At 44.1% G+C, this 16,612-nt stretch overlaps 1 protein-coding gene across 5 annotated transcripts in view; it reads right to left on the reverse strand.

The window, feature by feature from the left end:
- Positions 1-7,564: 7,564 nt before the first annotated feature.
- Positions 7,565-16,612, reverse strand: part of RNF38 (ring finger protein 38) — a 124,406-nt gene continuing 115,358 nt past the window's right edge. For 4 of the 5 annotated variants that reach the window (XM_063319517.1, XM_063319515.1, XM_063319519.1 and 1 more), the window contains one exon: positions 7,565-10,989. In XM_063319517.1, the coding sequence (XP_063175587.1) occupies positions 10,791-10,989 (199 nt within the window). In that variant the 3' untranslated portion in view covers positions 7,565-10,790. The remainder of the gene's footprint in view (positions 10,990-16,612) is intronic. The other variant, XM_063319516.1, reaches the window with a different exon arrangement.

Consider the following 16,612-nt stretch of genomic DNA (forward strand, 5'->3'; position numbering starts at 1 on the left):
CCATCTCATCCTGAAGGCCTGTTGGGGAAGAAGGGCGAGGTGGGCTGGTGGGGTCAGAATAGGGTTGTCTTCACCTGTTAGTTCTGAGGTGAAACAGTACTTTCCTTCTCTTGACTTTGGATCTTGTAAGCCTTCTGTGAGCTAGGGGTGCATTTTTGCAAAGTTTGTGTGTGGAGCTGGCAGCATGCAGTGCACAGAGTCCTGGCTTTCGTTTAGCTATAGCATTCTCTATTTCTTTGTACAGAAAATTACTCTGACTCTATCTTCCTACTCGAGTGTAGGGGTGAAAGGGAGGAGTGAAGTCTGTTTTTGTGTACAATTTACAGGTTCTGGTGAGGATCAGGACATTTTTTTTGGCCATCTACAAAAAAAACCCCACCTGAATCACCACTTGGGCGAAGACATTGAGGACTGTAATTTGAAATGGCAGTTACACAACATCTGTAGGCGCTAAACAGCTTTGAATCCCTGCCACACAAGGGGTGAATGTTAAATAAGGCTGAAGCCAAGAATCCTGTATCAAACTGGGGTGCTTTCAATAGAAGCCACCCTTCCCTCTGGCTTGAGAAGAGAAAGAATTTTTATTGCAGAAATCAGAATTTGTTTTGGTTTTCCTCAGGGTTAACTATTTGCAGAGGGATCGTGCAGGGAAACAATCTGGGTCCAGTGAATCTTCTATAATCTCTTGTGTGTGTCGGTATATTTTTAAGTAATCTAACTTTACAATAGATTAGAAAGTATCTTAGTAGTGCTACATCAGTTCAGTTTTTATGTTCAAGTTTTATTTTCCTGAAGAACAAATAAAATTTTTAAGTTCCCAATTTTACTGTCACAGAATACTCTCTGTGTTTTAATGTTTTCATTAAGAAAGTAAATGAAAGTAGGAATTCTTTTGTGGCTTAATTGCTCACTATTTCATTTAAAAATATGGAGAATTATTCTAGGCAAAAATAAATGTATTGATGTATACACTTCTCGCTAATTTTTAGCAAAATATACTCTCAAACATATACTTTTGAAAATATACTTTCTGCAGCATTGTGGAAAGATAGTATGCATTACAGAAGTGTCAGAATTATTTCAGACTGACATCATGAAAACTTTCTTTCCTTGTAGTGTTACTGAGTTGGCTGTGTACTGGCAAACCCTTTTAACACATTTTAAAACACCAAAAAAGTAAAGTATCCCTGACAAAAATGCATGAAGAAAAAGCGAAGTCATTCAGTGCTTTTTATGCCTCAGTCTTTAATACTTATGATAGACCTTGGGCTGCCCGGTCCTCTGAACTGGAGGACCACGACTGTGGGAACAGCGTCTTTCCAGTTGTGGACACTGAAATCGTAAGGGAGCAATTACATCAGTTGAATGTTCATAGGTCCATTCGTCCAGATGGGATTCACCCCAGAGCACTGAAGGAGATAGCGGATGTTACAGCAGGACCCCTCTCAGTCGTCTGCCAAATGTCATTGGGAGTCCGGCGAGGTCCCTGCTGACTGGAAACTAGAAAATGTTATTCCAATTTACAAGGAGAGCATGAAGGAAGATTCGGGAAACCACAGACCTGTTAAGTGTAACCTCAGTTCCTGGGAAAAGTGCAGAGAAGATCATGCTGAGTGCTGTTCAAAGGCATTTAGAGGACAATGCAATTGTCAGGCATGGCCAGCGTGGGTTCACAAAGGGAAAGTCTTGTTTAACTAATTTGGTACCCTGCTACGGCAACATCACCCACCTAGGGGATGAAGGGAAGGTGGTGGTTGTAGTTCTTTTGTATTTTAGTAAGGCTTTTGATACTGTCCCTCACAGCATCCTTCTGGACAAGTTGTCCAGCTGTGAGATGGGCAGATACATGGCGCACTGGATGAAGAACTGGCTGAAGGGCAGGGCCCAAAGGGCTGTAGTGAAGGAGGCTACATCTGGCTGGCGACCAGCACCAGAGGTGCTCCTCTGGGCTCTGTTCCAGGGCCAGTCCTGTTGAACGTATTTACCAATGACCTGGATGCAGGAGTTGAATGCACCAGTAGCAAGTTTGATAATTATACTAAACTGGGAGGTGCTGTTGACTCTTGAGGGAGAAGAGGCCTTGCAGAGGGATCTAGATAGACTGGAGCAGTGGGCAATGATTAATGGGATGAAATTTAACAAGTCCAAATGCCAGATTCTGCGCCTGGGGCAGAGGAACGCTGGAGACAAGTATAAATTGCGAGAGCAGTGGCTGGAGAGAAGGCCTACAGAAAGGGGTCTGGGGGAGCATGTCAACAGCAGGTTCAGTATGAGTCAGCAGTGTGCCCTGAGGGCAAACCACATCCTGGGGTGCACCAAACACAGCATAACCGTCCAGTCAAAGGAGGTGATTATCCCATTGTATTTAGCAATAGTGCCGCATCACCTTGTATACTGCGTGCAGTTCTGGGCCCCACAATTAAAGAAGGATGTGAAGGTCCTTGAATGTGTCCAGAGGAGGGCAGCCAAGCTGGTGAAAGGGCTGGAAGGCATGTCCTGTGAGGAGCGGCTGAGGGCTCTGGGCTTGTCTAGTTTGGAGAAAAGGAGGCCCATTGCTCTCTGCAGCTTCCTGAGGAGGGGAAGTGGAGATGGAGGTGCTGAGCTCTTCTCCCTGGGATCCAGTGACAGGATGTGTGGGAATGGTTCAAAGCTGTGCCAGGGGAGTTTTAGACAACATTAAGAAGCATTTCTTTATGGATAGCGTGGTCAGACACTGTAACAGGCTTCCTAGAGGGGTGGTCAATGCCCCATGCTTGTCAGCGTTTAAGAGGTGTTTGGACAACGCCCTTAATAACATGCTTTAACTTTTGGTCAGCCTGGAGGTGGTCAGGCAGTTGGACTAGATGATTCTTGTACATCACCTCCAACTGGAATTATTCTTCCCCCTTCCCCTTCCCCTTCCCCTTCCCCTTCCCTTCCCTTCCCTTCCCTTCCCTTCCCATGACACACACTTCTGCCTGAGTAGTTTACTTTAGATAGAACTGCAATTAACTGCTGTGCTGCAGTGGGTCAAGGAAATCAAGATCACTTCAGGGTTCAAAATACAGACAGATGTCCCTAGAATTTAACTTGTTTGCAGCTTTACAAAATTAATGTTTATTTTCTCATGTTAAAGGAAGAACTGCAGAAACTGACACATCAGAAATTCCAGTTATCTTCCCTTGCTTAAGCTGAAAAGGAGGTAGTGAGGTCAAGGATATACAAGCATTTTAAGTCTGATACAGAAGACGGGAAAAAAATTAGAATGTAGTTAGTATAGGGCAATGCAACTATTATTATACATTATCACAGACACCACATTAGAGTAAGCAAAGAAACTAATATATATTGATATACATGAAGATACCAACAGCTGACTCAGCCACAAACCAAAACAAGAATGTTATTTTCAAATTTCTGTTTCTTGCCAGCAGATTTATTTCGCTTTTTAATCCAGCGACCCATAAAAATCCCAGACTGGAGTGAGACACTGAGTGAGCTGAACCGGCACCCCATGTCATCACCCGGTTGTGTGGGGCTCTGCAGAGCAGCCACAGGGAGCTGTCAGAGCCCCACGGCTGCCCTGGCATCATCAGCTGAGACCCTCCAAATACCTCAGCTGGTACAGTGACAAATCTGCCCCAGGAACCATCCCAGGCACCAGCCCAGGTCAGAGGGAGCCTGCATCCAGTTCTCACGAGCCCAAGCTGGATGTGTCTGGCCGTCACTACTATATCTTTCCCTCACAGTGCTCTGCCTGGGGCCCTGCAGATTTTGAATCCAGCAGCAACCCCTGCTCTTGCCAGGGTCATCCTGCACATTGAAGGCCCTGATCTGTAGCCTTGAGATATACCTTTGAATGATGCTGGTCCTGTCCGGGGCTTGGGGAAAAGAGAAGGTACTTGTGTCAGTTCTGGCTTCCCTTGTCAAAGAGCTCTCAAGACTGGCCATCTCAGCTTCAGAGACCAAAACCCACCAAAGACTGAGGTCATCGGAGCCAACAATGCAGCAGCGGCCTTGTGGTATTATATACCTATAGCTTGAATAGTATGTTTGATTAATGCTTGGATTTAGCTGTTACTGCTAAATAAACAATCCTGCTTTTTAAAATAGGTACAGTCACCCTTTTCAGGAGACCAGCAACAGCATCACATTTGCACGGTATCCTTAGAAGAACAATCTCATATGTTGTTCATCCAAAGACGACTACTTTCAAACCAAGGAGGAGACTTTTGTAGTTCACTCTCCAAAAAAAGAGGACTGTACCTATGCAGAGAAAGAAAATGCCCTGCCCCCTTTGGTCATGATGAGAACAGTCCACTCCTGTGTCTCTTTCCAGGTAAGAAAGGTTAAAGAGGCTGTGAGTTTGCAAAAGCCATAGTCCCTCCTAAACAGAAAAAGTTATCCAGGGAAGATGCTTTCACAGGGCAGGTCTAGCTCACCAAAGCCATCTGTGTGCTCTTGCTTCTCCAATATCAGCACGATAAAAAGCAACGGCTACATTTTTTACAGGGAAGAAACAAGCTGGACTTTAAAGCAAAGGTGAAGAAACATATTAGGTACTACAGTGTTCAAGGTGAAAACACATTATCCCATGGCTGCTATCTTATGATACTGAGCCACACCACGGTCCACACAGCCTTACCGTGACTCCAGGGATACTCCTTTCACAGGGAGGAGAGAGACTCTAGTGTGTCGTGTTCTGAGTCCCAGACAGGATCTAGGCTGCATATCCAGCACGGAGATGCTCTGCTCAAGCAGGACTGATTTCATGTGGTTTGACTGGGAGAAGACAGCTAGGAAGAGGCAGCAAGTTTCAATGTGAACACATATGCACCTGGGAGAGGGACTGCCACGTTAGGGCTAGGAAATGTAGAATTTCTGTTTGGCATTGTTAGCTATGCATTTCAAGTGCCCAGTCTCCCTATTTAGTACTGACTTCGTTTTGTTCTTCTCTTCCTTTTCTCTTATTATTGGGGTTCAGCCACAGATTCTGTGACATGTTCTGTTTGCTTCAGACAGCGCTGTAACTATCAGTAAGGGGAAGATCATTATTTTTTTCTGGATTATCTTTTCCCATCTACCTCTGTCTATGACAACGTCCTGATTTCACTTTCCGTTTTTCTACTTTGCCTGTCCACCAGGTTGTTGATGCATCTGTTGCATCAACAACACTGTCCCAGGACAGTCTAGCAAAGACAGCACTGAAATCCACCCATGCTCACTGGGAACTGAGATTTTCTGAAGAATAGGTGTTCTCTGTATCCTCTGCCCTTTGATTATCCATGATATTCTGCTGTTTTTCAATTCTTTGTGTGCTTGCTCAACACCGCTAGCTGCAGACCGGGAGCTTCTCGCCTGGGTAATAGATGGTTGTCTTTCAGGGTCCAAAGCTGGAGTAGCTACCCAAAAGGCACATTATACATCTCCCCAGAAAATTTCCAGGGAAATGGAAATTGACCCACTAAGCTGTGGTAGATAACAACCTACAGAGCAGCTTTTGTGAAGAATCCAGAAATATTAGCAGGTAGGTAATTACACCTCTTATCTGAGGTGTAAGATGTTGTGAAGTACCATGTAATAAGGGCAGCCACAGCTGCGTATACTTAGGTATATCCCCCCCCACACCCCGTGACTTACAGGGGACCAGCTCCCTCTCTTACCAAGTAAGGTCAGGATGTGAACTCCTGCTTTGCTTCTATTCAAACACCAACCATTACTTCTTAATCTGTCATAATTTAGATGCCCTGTCAGTGAAATAATTCACATGAAAACTGCCCTTTCAAACGAAATACTGTCCTACACACCACCTTCCTTCTTACAGAGTCTGGCTTTTATGGATATTGATGCCTATGGGGCAGAAAGGATGATGCCAAGCAAGACTCTCCCTGTTGGAGCAGTGTGCCTTACACAGTCCCTCTGCTGTCAACACCTGCAGTCCATTTTTGCCACAGGGTCACTGTCCCTCTGCACAACCACATCCGAGGAGAAACATGGTCCCAGTCTCCTTCACCTAACAGCAATGGCAGGACCAGTAATATCTCTGGGGTGGAAGGATATTACCTAATGTCATAGCTGTGCCACAGAGCTTCAGCAGGAATGTAAAAGATTCAACACTTTCTGCAACAGTAATAGCATCCATGAACGTTATGTAGGTCTCCAAGAAACAGCTTAGAGGTGGCAATCTCACCAGGTTTCCCCCAGTCTACCAGCAGTACCATCTGGCAGCAAGGCAGAGCTGTCTGCATGGCTGTAGAGTCACAAGGAGAGGAATTTGGCAGCAATATTGGCCTGAGCTGTGTCTGCTCAGTGCCCCCATTGCCACAACTGCCAGGAAATGGGTTTAACTTGGCAGCAACCTTTGACTGCTGCCGCTATGGAGTGGGCAGCACACCACATTGGGAGGGGGGATGACAAAGGGGAGGAGGAGGAATGGAATTACGTAGAATTCACTTTGCTGTTGAAACTGCACGAAACCATCAGGAAACTGTAGCCCAGAGGCACAGCCGGATGCGCAGTCTGGCGGAGCGAACGGCCCCTCCACCTCCACAGAAAGCATTAGCTGTTGAATTGCTGCTCTCTGTCTAGCTAGTGCAGTTCCTACGAAGGCTAGGAGCCTTCCACTGATCAAGGCATTTTGCTGAGGCATTTGAAGCTTGGTGTGTCTGTGTACAGTCTTCTCAGCCAAGTTGTTTCCCTTAAATAAGTAAGTCTTAATTAGAACAAATTACTTAGGGTTATAATACAGTGTGATTTATGCTGTTTGCTTAGTTTTACTTAAATGAGTAGCTAGGTTTTCTGAAACCTTTAGGCCGCAATAGCATTAATTTTCTTAGTAATTTTCCTAGCAGCTGGTATGGTTCTGTGTTTAGTCTTTCAGTATAAGAAAAACGCCAATAACACGCTGATATTTTGGTAGTGTTTTCCGTAAGTCCGGGACTTTTCAGTTCCCCGTGTTCTGTCAGAGAGTGCAGGTGTACAAGAAATGTAAACCAGAAGATAAGGAGGCTCCAACCGTCAGCACAGGCTGCAAATCAAGAAGATAAGAACAGTCAACAGCCTGCCTGCCCGCAGAAAAATAATCCAGAAAGGTGCTGGAAGACCCCAGGCCAAAAATCGTCATTGGAGTAAGAGATGCGTGAACAGCGTGTGAGGGGCGGATGTACAGACTGCAAGGATGTAATTGCCAAGGGATTTCTTTGTTTGAGGTTCCTCCCTTTTTGAAGGCATCAAGTCTGGGCTGACCCTGCTGCTGTACCTTTCAATGAAATGACTTATTTTTTATAAAATCTGATGCCTGAGGCTCTGCTGCAGGAAACCTTGGGTTGAGCCTGAAGAAGGAAGGAGTGTGCCTAAGAGTAAGTGTGAGTGTGGGTGTGAGAGAGGAGTCGAAAGGGGCACTTGTCAGCTCACCAGGGTCACTCACTCCAAAGGGACCCTGGTCCCAGCAGTTAAATACGCAGGTGGCGTGTGTGTCGCTCCTTCAATGGTGTGTGAATGCTTGGGCAACGGCTTCTCCTCTAACTGTAACACCTCCTCTAACTGTAACGAAAGGAAACAGTGCAGCTCTTTCTAAGAGAAAGAACAGGACAAAATTGTGGAAGTGTACATCATACATTTATTACTGAACAACTCTCTCAACTCCAAAATTGGGCACAGGGATTAAAAATAAAAATTCATTGCACTACCTAGTAAAGCATTACTAGTAACTCTCATAAAAAATGTACAAATTTTGTTAAAAATTTATCAAGCCTTCAAATGATTTGGTTACAGATATTTATAATACATTTAAAACTACATGTTAAATGATACAATAGCATATGATTTAAAGGAAACACTTGACAAAGTATGATTCCAACAAAACACATAAGCTTTCATAATCATTAGCAAATCTGAAATACAAGTAGCAAAATGAGGTAAAAGGCCCAAAGATAACTCAGTCAAAATGTGTTTTCTACAACTAAAATTAAGAATGTTGGTCAATTTCATCCCAAGTATTCTACAATGTATAACAGTGTGAAATCACATTCAAGAGCTTGTACAAAATGGCATAGAACAAAAGGCTTTAATTTTTTTGTAATGGGACATAGGAATTATCTGTAGGCCTTGATATCCACTAAAATGTCAAATTAAATTGACAGTTTATGCAAAAAACACAGCAGTGACAATATGATAACGCGGACATATTACAGGTTGGTTTTGTGGGTTGTGTTTGTTTTTTGTTTTTTTTTTTTGAGAAAAAGGAGCCAGGTCATGGCAGAAAGGCAATGAACATTAAAAAATCTTGCTGAATTCAGGTGCTGCCAGGCACCATGGCAGGCTATGGAATTACACAGAAATGTGCATAACACATGGCAGTTAACAGCTGAACATGAATCCCCCTCCCCTGACAGCCACAACACAGAGGACTTGCTTGTAGCTTGTCTGAGCTGATTCAGAACATATGCATGTGTGCTGTTTATATGCACTAACGACAGGAAGCAAGTCCACATACATCTACAAGAGTCCCATGCAAACGAAAGAACCATTCCAGAAGAGATGAGCCATAAGAGTGCAACAATTAATTTCAGCATTTTACTAACTTTGACCCTCCATCTCCTAGATCTCCCACTGCCTCACAGAGTTTTTTACTGGGGAAAAAGGGACGTTACGTATCAAGAGTTCTCCAGTTCTAGAAAGAGGACACTTTCCCTTAGCTACAAAGTGTTTTGTTCATTCGTATGTAACTTAGAAAAAGTACCCTCTTTCCATGCTTCAAACAGAATACTACGCACAGTAGTGTTAACTATGTTTAAATCTGTACACAAATAATTCTTTCTTTTGCAGTTATATAAAAGAGCCTAAGTTTTTTAAGACATATGTGGTATATGATTTTTAAACAACATGATCTTATTTGTTAAAAAAATAAATCTTATTACATGTAATTTAACCTGCTAGGTGTTATTCTGAAAAGCCTATTTAACTCCACTGGAAGAAAGAAGAAATTCTAATGTTTTGAAGTTGATGTAACAGCATTTTTATTTATTTAGTGTTCTTAAGTATGGATAGGCATGGAAAGACTCACTGTTTTTGAGAACTACCTGCATAACTAAACAGAGGGAAGAGCATTTCAAATAGGGCAAAATTGTGCTTTTATTTTACCTGCATCAAGAGCTGTGACTGGTCTGTAGATCTTCAGAGAGGAAAATCATCTAACACTGTTTGATATAATAACTGATACTAAAGCATAGCAGCATACAAAAGCATCAGAAATGACAAAGAATAAACTTAAAGCTGAGACTGGCAGCAAGTTGCAGCAATATTGCTAATTGTGCCACTTGTGCTGCTGCAACCAAAGTAATAAACTGAATTTAGGGTAATTTTGTGGCAAAAAGCGCATCCTTTGAATAACTGTGGTATGCAGACCTAAATATTTTGCTAGAACATATCAAAAGTGTTAACAGTCTGAATGTTATACATGAAGATAAATTGTTTTTCAATAGCTCAAATAAACCATTATTCAGAGCACCTGAACGGAGGTTATCACCTCCTATTTCACAGCACTGTTCTGGAAGGTGTTACAATTTTCTGCTGTAGGGGAGTGCTCTGGAAACTTGACTCCAAAAACCAAGGGAGTTCTTTCTTTATACTGCACTTATCATGAAACAAGGAAGGGCAAGAAGCAGCATCAGGGCAATTGGACTCTGCAGTTAGTCATCAAAAACCATCTTCTCTTGTGCTAAAATGAAAACAATCAGAAATTCTACTTCTCTTGAGAAAATGCTAAAAATTTTATTTTATTCATGAAGTTGCAGGAATAAAATTGTAATCTTTTATGAGTTATTTTAGTTGTATATAAACTCCCTTGTAAATGACAAAGAGTGTATGTGATTAAAGCCAGTATTTATAAGCTAAAAGATTATGTCCTTAGCAAGCACAATGGCCAAAAATGAAGTGCTGTTGCACAAGACCCTCAGTCTCCTTTCTGCTTCCTTTCATGGAAGAAACATGTAAGTGGCAAATCCAGGTAGAAAAAATTAAAAGGAGAACAGAATAGCATTGGTATTCATATTAGCAATTGAAAATATTAATATTGCTAAATGATTTGTGCAATATAGCAACTTTACATTGATAAAATAACTTGTAAATCAGCCATTTAAAAATCCAGATTTTGTAACATATGCTAAAAACCCCAAGGTTACTCATGTATGAACAATCAATGCACTCTTTAGTAGTAGACATTTAAAGCCTCCAATGAAGGGGAAGCATAACAGCTGTTTGAATAGTAGGTAGAAAGGTCTTTATACCTGTAAGTACATTGGGGAGGAAATACTAAATGTCTGTAATTGCTGCACCCATCGCATTCAGTGTGCAACTGCAAACACAAGGAAAGGAACCAGTGTACAGTACTAGTACTGTTTAAATAACACACAAGATTATACATTGCAGCATAATTATTACTACACACATACGTTCTCAGTACATGCTGGTATATAGGTCCTCAACCACACTTCACGCATCCTCTCACAAGCGAGCACACATTCGCACCATTCATTCCCGCTCACAGTATCTGAAGGCTCTATATAAGGTAGATTGCTATATTGTTTGGAGCTACCACTTTTTTTTTCTTTTTTCTTTTATATAAAAGCACATGCTAAAAGATCACATCCACAGTAATCTCGCAACACTCGGAATGATCACACAAAAACCAGGGAATGTTAGTGCACACACAAAATTAAGCTAAAAAAAATATCTTTGGAGTTCCAATCACACTGTTAGTATAACAATCCCATTACTGTGAAGACTAGTTATAAGCTTTATAATTGATTAAGTCACACAGTGCAAAGTAAGGTCCATTGACCCTTTTGTATAAAGGGTAGGCTGGAAGCCACATGGGTAAGTTCAATAGAGAGTTCATATATACATGTGACCAGAAACACCCAAACCAGATTTGTGCTCTTAGATTGGTCATTCTGAATCACGATGCACTTCCGAAGCATCAGCTCTACAAATTGGGCAGGTACGATTTGCCTGTAAAACCAGAAACAAGAGAGGGTTTACTGTACTGACAAATACGTTGTTAAGGTAATGTGTATACAACACTGACATCTGTGAGTACTGAAAAGCAATTCAAGAGTACTCAAAACCAGAGAAAACAAAGTGTGCTTATGCCTTTTTTTTAGGGTTTTTTTTGTTACGTTACAGTGGTGTGATAAGTTCACCAATTCAAAATCATGTTTACAAAAAAACATTGTGCCTTTTATCTTTAAAAATAAAGCAAAACTACAAACTAGGCTTTATCTAAGTGATGGTGGTTTTATTAATGCAGATACTTAGTTATAGTCTATTGCAATCAGATGGATGCAAGTAAGAAGCTGTACTGTGTGCACCCACCAAAACAAGACTAGCAACCTTGATCTGCAAATAAACCTCCTATATGAGGGTGTCATGTTGTCACAAGCTCTACTGATCAGGGATCACATCTCTTCATACTCTGTTTATTCAGTCATTCTCACAGAAATCCATCACACTGACTTGGTCAAAGCTGAAAGCAGAACAGGGGAAAAGGGAAGGGGTTTTAGAAGACAGAAAGGAGGAGAGAGAGAGAGAGAGAAAGACAGAGAAGGAGAGAGAGAGAGAAAGAAAGAGGCTGGGGTGGAAGAGAGAGAGAGACAGAGAGAGGAGAGAAAAGAGGACCTGATGAAACAGGTATTCCAATTAAACACACAAGCATGTCTAAATTTAGCCCTTCAGTAAAGCACTCACTGAAAATATGTCCTGTGAGTCTTTTACTTTTAGAGGTTCCTTAAAAAGATAAGAAACATGAGAAGTAACATTCCTTAAGCTACTGGGAAAGTACTTATGCCTTCTCATCCCCCTATTCAAATAAAGGCTAATTACATTTCAGCAAATGATGAGAAAAACCTCAAATCAAACATATAACATCTATGATAAAACATTTCATTTGAAAAGGGCAGAGTGAAGCAAACTCTTCCCTGCCTCAAATTCTGTATTTCATAGCTCCCAAAATTGCAGGACAAACCACTGTCAACTCCAAGATTTTCTAAGGTAGCCAAATTTTTCAATGAAAATACAAGGAAGAATCGTAAGATCATAAAATGGTTTGGGTTAAAAGGGACCTTTAAGATCATCTAGTTCCAACCCCCCTGCCCTGGGCAGGGACACCTCCCACTAGACCAGGTTGCTCAAAATCCCATCCAACCTGGACTTGAACATTTCCAGGGATGGGGCATCCACAGCTTCCCTGGGCAACCTGTTCCAGTGTCTCACCACCCTCACAGTAAAGAATTTCTTCCCAATATCTAATCTAAAACTACCCCCTTTCAGTTTAAAACTGCTACGCATCATCCTATTGGTACACTCCCTCATGAAGAGTGTCTCCCCATCTTTCCTGTGGGCCTCCTTTAAGTACTGGAAGGCTGCTATAAGGCCTCCCCAGAGCCTTCTCTTCTCCAGGCTGAACAACCCCAACTCTCTCAGCCTGTCCTCATAGCAGAGGTGCTCCAGCCCTCTGATCATCTTTGTGGCCCTCCTCTGCACTCACTCCAACAGGTCCATGTCCTTCTTAAGTTGGGGGCCCCAGAGCTGGACACAGTATTCCAGGTGGGGTCTCACGAGAGCAGAGTAGAGGGGCAGAGTCACCTCCCTCAACCTGCTGGGCACTCTTCCTTTGATGTAGCCCAGCATGCAGTTGGCTTCAGGTTGTGAGCGCACATTGCTGGCTCATGTTGAGCTTCTCATCCACCAACAATCTCAAGTCCTTCTTCCTCAGGGCTGCTCTCCAGCCATTCTCTGCCCATTCTGTATTTGTGCCTGGGATTGCCCTGACCCAGGTGCAAGACCTTGTACTTGGCCTTGTTGAACTTCATGAGGTTTGCACAGGCCCACCTCTCAAGCCTGTCCAGGTCCTTCTGGATGGCATCCCTTCCCTCCAGCATGTTATCACACCACACAGCTTGGTGTCTTCAGCAAACTTGCTGAGGGTCCACTCAATCCCACTGTCCATGTCCCCAACAAAGATGTTAAACAGCACCAGTCCCAGTACCGACCCCTGAGGAACACCACTTGTCACTGGGCTCGACTTGGACATTAAGCTGTTGACTGTAACTCTTTCAGTGTGACTGTCCAGCCAATTCCTTATCCACTGAATGATCCATCCATCGAATCCACGTCTCTCCAATTTAGAGACAAGGATGCCATGCTGGACAGTGTCAAATGCTCTGCACGAGTCCAGGTAGATGATGTCAGTTGCTCTAACACCATCGTGGCTTTCTAAGCCACCAAATTTGTCAGGCATGACCTGCCCTTAGTGAAGCCGTGTTGGCTGTCACCAATCACCTCCTTATTTTCCATGTGCCTTACCAGAGTTTCCAGGAGGATCTGCTCCATGATTTTGCTAGGCACAGGGGTGAGACTGACTGGCCTGCAGATCCCCAAGTCTTCCTTTTTTTCCTTTTTGAAAATGGGGGTTATATTTCCCCTTTTCCAATCAGCGGGAACTTCACCGGACTGCCATGACTTCTCAAATATGATGGATAGTGGCTTGGCAAGAACATCCAGCAGTTCCCTCAGGATCCATGGACGCATCTCACCAGGTCACATGGACTTGTGTACCTTCAGGTTCCTTAGATGGTCTGAAACCTGATCTTCTGCTACAGTGGGGGTTCCTCATTCTCCCGGTCCTTGGCCTTTGCCTACTTCAACTTGGGCAGCATGGGTAGAGCACTTGCTGGTGAAGATTGAGGCAAAAAACATCACTGAGTGCCTCAGCTTTGTCCATGTCCCAGGTGACCAGGTCTCACATTTCCCTCCTGAGTGGGTCCACATTTTCCCTTTTATCTTCCTTTTATCACTGATGTACCTGTAGAAGCTATTCTTGTTGTCTCTGATGTCCCCGGCCAGATGTAACTCTATCTGGGTTTTAGCCTTCCTAACCTAATCCCTGGCTGCTCAGACAATTTCCCTCTAATTCCTCCCAGGCTACCTGTCCTTGCTTCCACCCGCTCTAGGCTTCCTTTTTCAGTTTGAGATTGTCCAGGAGCTCCTTGTTCATGCATGCAGGCCTCCTGGCATTTTTGCCTGACTTCCTCTTTGTCAGTATGCATTGCTCCTGAGCTTGGAGAAGGTGGTCCTTGAATATTAACCAGCTCTCTTGGACCCCCCTTCCCTCCAGGGCTTTATCCCATGGTACTCTGCCAAGCAGATCCCTGAATTGGCCAAAGTCTGCACTCCTGAAGCCCAGGGTAGTGAGCTTGCTGTGTGCCCTCTCACTGCCCTAAGGATCGTGAACTCCACCACCTCATGGTCACTGCAGCCAAAGATGCCCTTGAGTGTCATATTACCCATCAGCCTCTCCTTGTTGGTGAGAACAAGGTCCAGCATGGCATCTCTACTCGTTGGCTGCTCCATCACTTGGAGAAGGAAGTTATCATCAATGCATCCCAGGAACCTCCTGGATTGCTTATGCCCTGCTCTGTTGTCCCTCTAACAGATATCGGCGTGGCTGAAGTCTGCCATAAGGACCAGGGCTTGTGAAGGAGGTCTATCTGTCTATAGAGGGCCTTGTCATTGCGGTCTTCCTGGTCAGGTGGCCTATAGGAGATGCCCGCTGTAACATCATCTGTCCTTATCCTCCCTTTGATCCTGACCCATAAGCTCTCAGTCAGCTCCTCATCCAACACCAAGCAAAGCACCACACACTCCAGCTGGTCACTGACACAGGGGGTGACACCCCTTCCTCATCTCCCCTGCCTGTCCTTCCTAAACAGCCTGTATCCTTCCATTCCAACACTCCAGTCATAGGAGCCATCCCACCGTGTCTGTGGGATGCCAATAAGATCACAGCCCTGCAGATGCCTCTAAATCTGCCTGTTTATTCCCCACGCTATGTGTGTTCGTGTAAGTAAGTTGGGCCCCCAGTACAGCTGACTTACTGACTGGAATTCCTTTTTGCTGCACTCCAGGTGCTCTCCTGCTGACCTGTGATTCTTGTCCAGGCTCCAGGCATCTATTGCTGGCACTGGCATCGTACTGGGGACTGGGGTGGATTGATGTTCCCCTCCGCCAGCAACTTTAGTTAAAAGCCCTCTTCACCAGCTTGGCAAGCCTTAGGCCAAAGATGCTCTTCTCCTTCTCTCAGAGGTGGATCCCATCAGCCCCCAGTAGACATTGTTTCTCGAAGCAAGTCCCATGGTCTAAGTAGCCGAACTCCTGGCTGTGGCACCAGTCCTGTAGCCATTTGTTGATTTGCCAGATCTGACTGGCCCTGTCAAAGCTTCTCCCTTTGACTGGGAGTATTGATGAAAAATCTAACTGTGCTGCAGAGTCCTTAACCACTGCTCCCAGGGCTCCATAATCTTTCCTGATACTCCTCAGACTGTTCCTGGTCGTATCACTGGTGCCCACATGAAACAACAGCAGCAGGTAACAGTCAGTGGACTGTACAAGGCTTGTTATCTCTTGGTGATATCCTAGATAAGAGCCCCTCATAAGCAGCACACTCTAGAGAGTGCATCAGGTCAGCAAATGGGTGCCTCTGTTCCCCTCAGAAGAGAGTCGCCTACTACTATCGCTGGTCACCTTTTCTTAGTTGCTCTGGTTGTTACACAGAGAGCAGTTCAGACTGCCTTACTCAGCTCCAGCATCTCTCCTATGTGACTAGTTTTTCCTCTTCAGTCTGCAGAGCAGTGAAGCGGTTCTGCAAGGGCATCTCAGGCTTTGGGTCTCTTCTTCCTGCTGGTCCTTGTCATTGCAAGCTTCCATTCTTCTGCACTATTGGCACCCCTCCCTTTTCTGTGTGCTGGTAGGGGAATTTTTGGTTGTTTGGCCATGGGTTGCGGGTCCACTGCAGACTGTGCTTGGAATCAGCTATTTAACTCCCCGGCCTCCCCGATGCAATGCCTCCTCACTATCTCCTGTAGCTCAGGTGGCTGAGCTGCAGCAGGTCCTCTACCTGGGCACACCTTTTGCAAGCAGGTCTGCCACCTATCCCTGCCCCAGGAGAAGAGGTCGAGGCACGTCCTGCAGTCTGATGTCTGCACTGCAGCCACTCTCTTCAGCAGCTTCCTCTGGGTGGAGGCATCGGCCACTGCTGGGGTAGATGGTGCAGACCTCCCAGCCAGAGCTGCAGTGTTTGCCCTCTGACAAGTGCCCACCATTCTGCCTTGAGAGGCAGGTAGCATGAGTGCCCTGGACCTGTGCAGACAGTCACAAGACAGTGCCCGGCTGCTGTGTTAGGTGTACTTCAAGTCTCCCATTCGGCCAGCAGAATGCCCCTCATTCAAAGAGGTGCCCTTCCTGTGTGAGCTGCATCAAAAAATGGGGCTCTGAAGGACAGCGTTGAGAAATCATGGCCACAAATTTCAAATCCAAATGATAAATGCCAATGAAAGTAATACTTTATTACTGAAAAACACTATTTAGTAATGCAAGTTAAAACAGGGTAGATTTTTCCTGTCAATTACTCATTTTATTATTTTTTATAGTTTATATCATAGTTATTATTGTAGTTTTTGTAAAGCACAGATTGGATATTAAGAAATAACCAAATCCTGTGAAATAGGAATTAACAATACTGTGAAAAGCAAAAGGATAACATCCCTCCTGTTAATTTGGTTTTCTGCACAGTATTACA

This window comes from Chroicocephalus ridibundus, chromosome Z (assembly GCF_963924245.1).
Source record: "Chroicocephalus ridibundus chromosome Z, bChrRid1.1, whole genome shotgun sequence".
Lineage (NCBI taxonomy): Eukaryota > Metazoa > Chordata > Aves > Charadriiformes > Laridae > Chroicocephalus > Chroicocephalus ridibundus.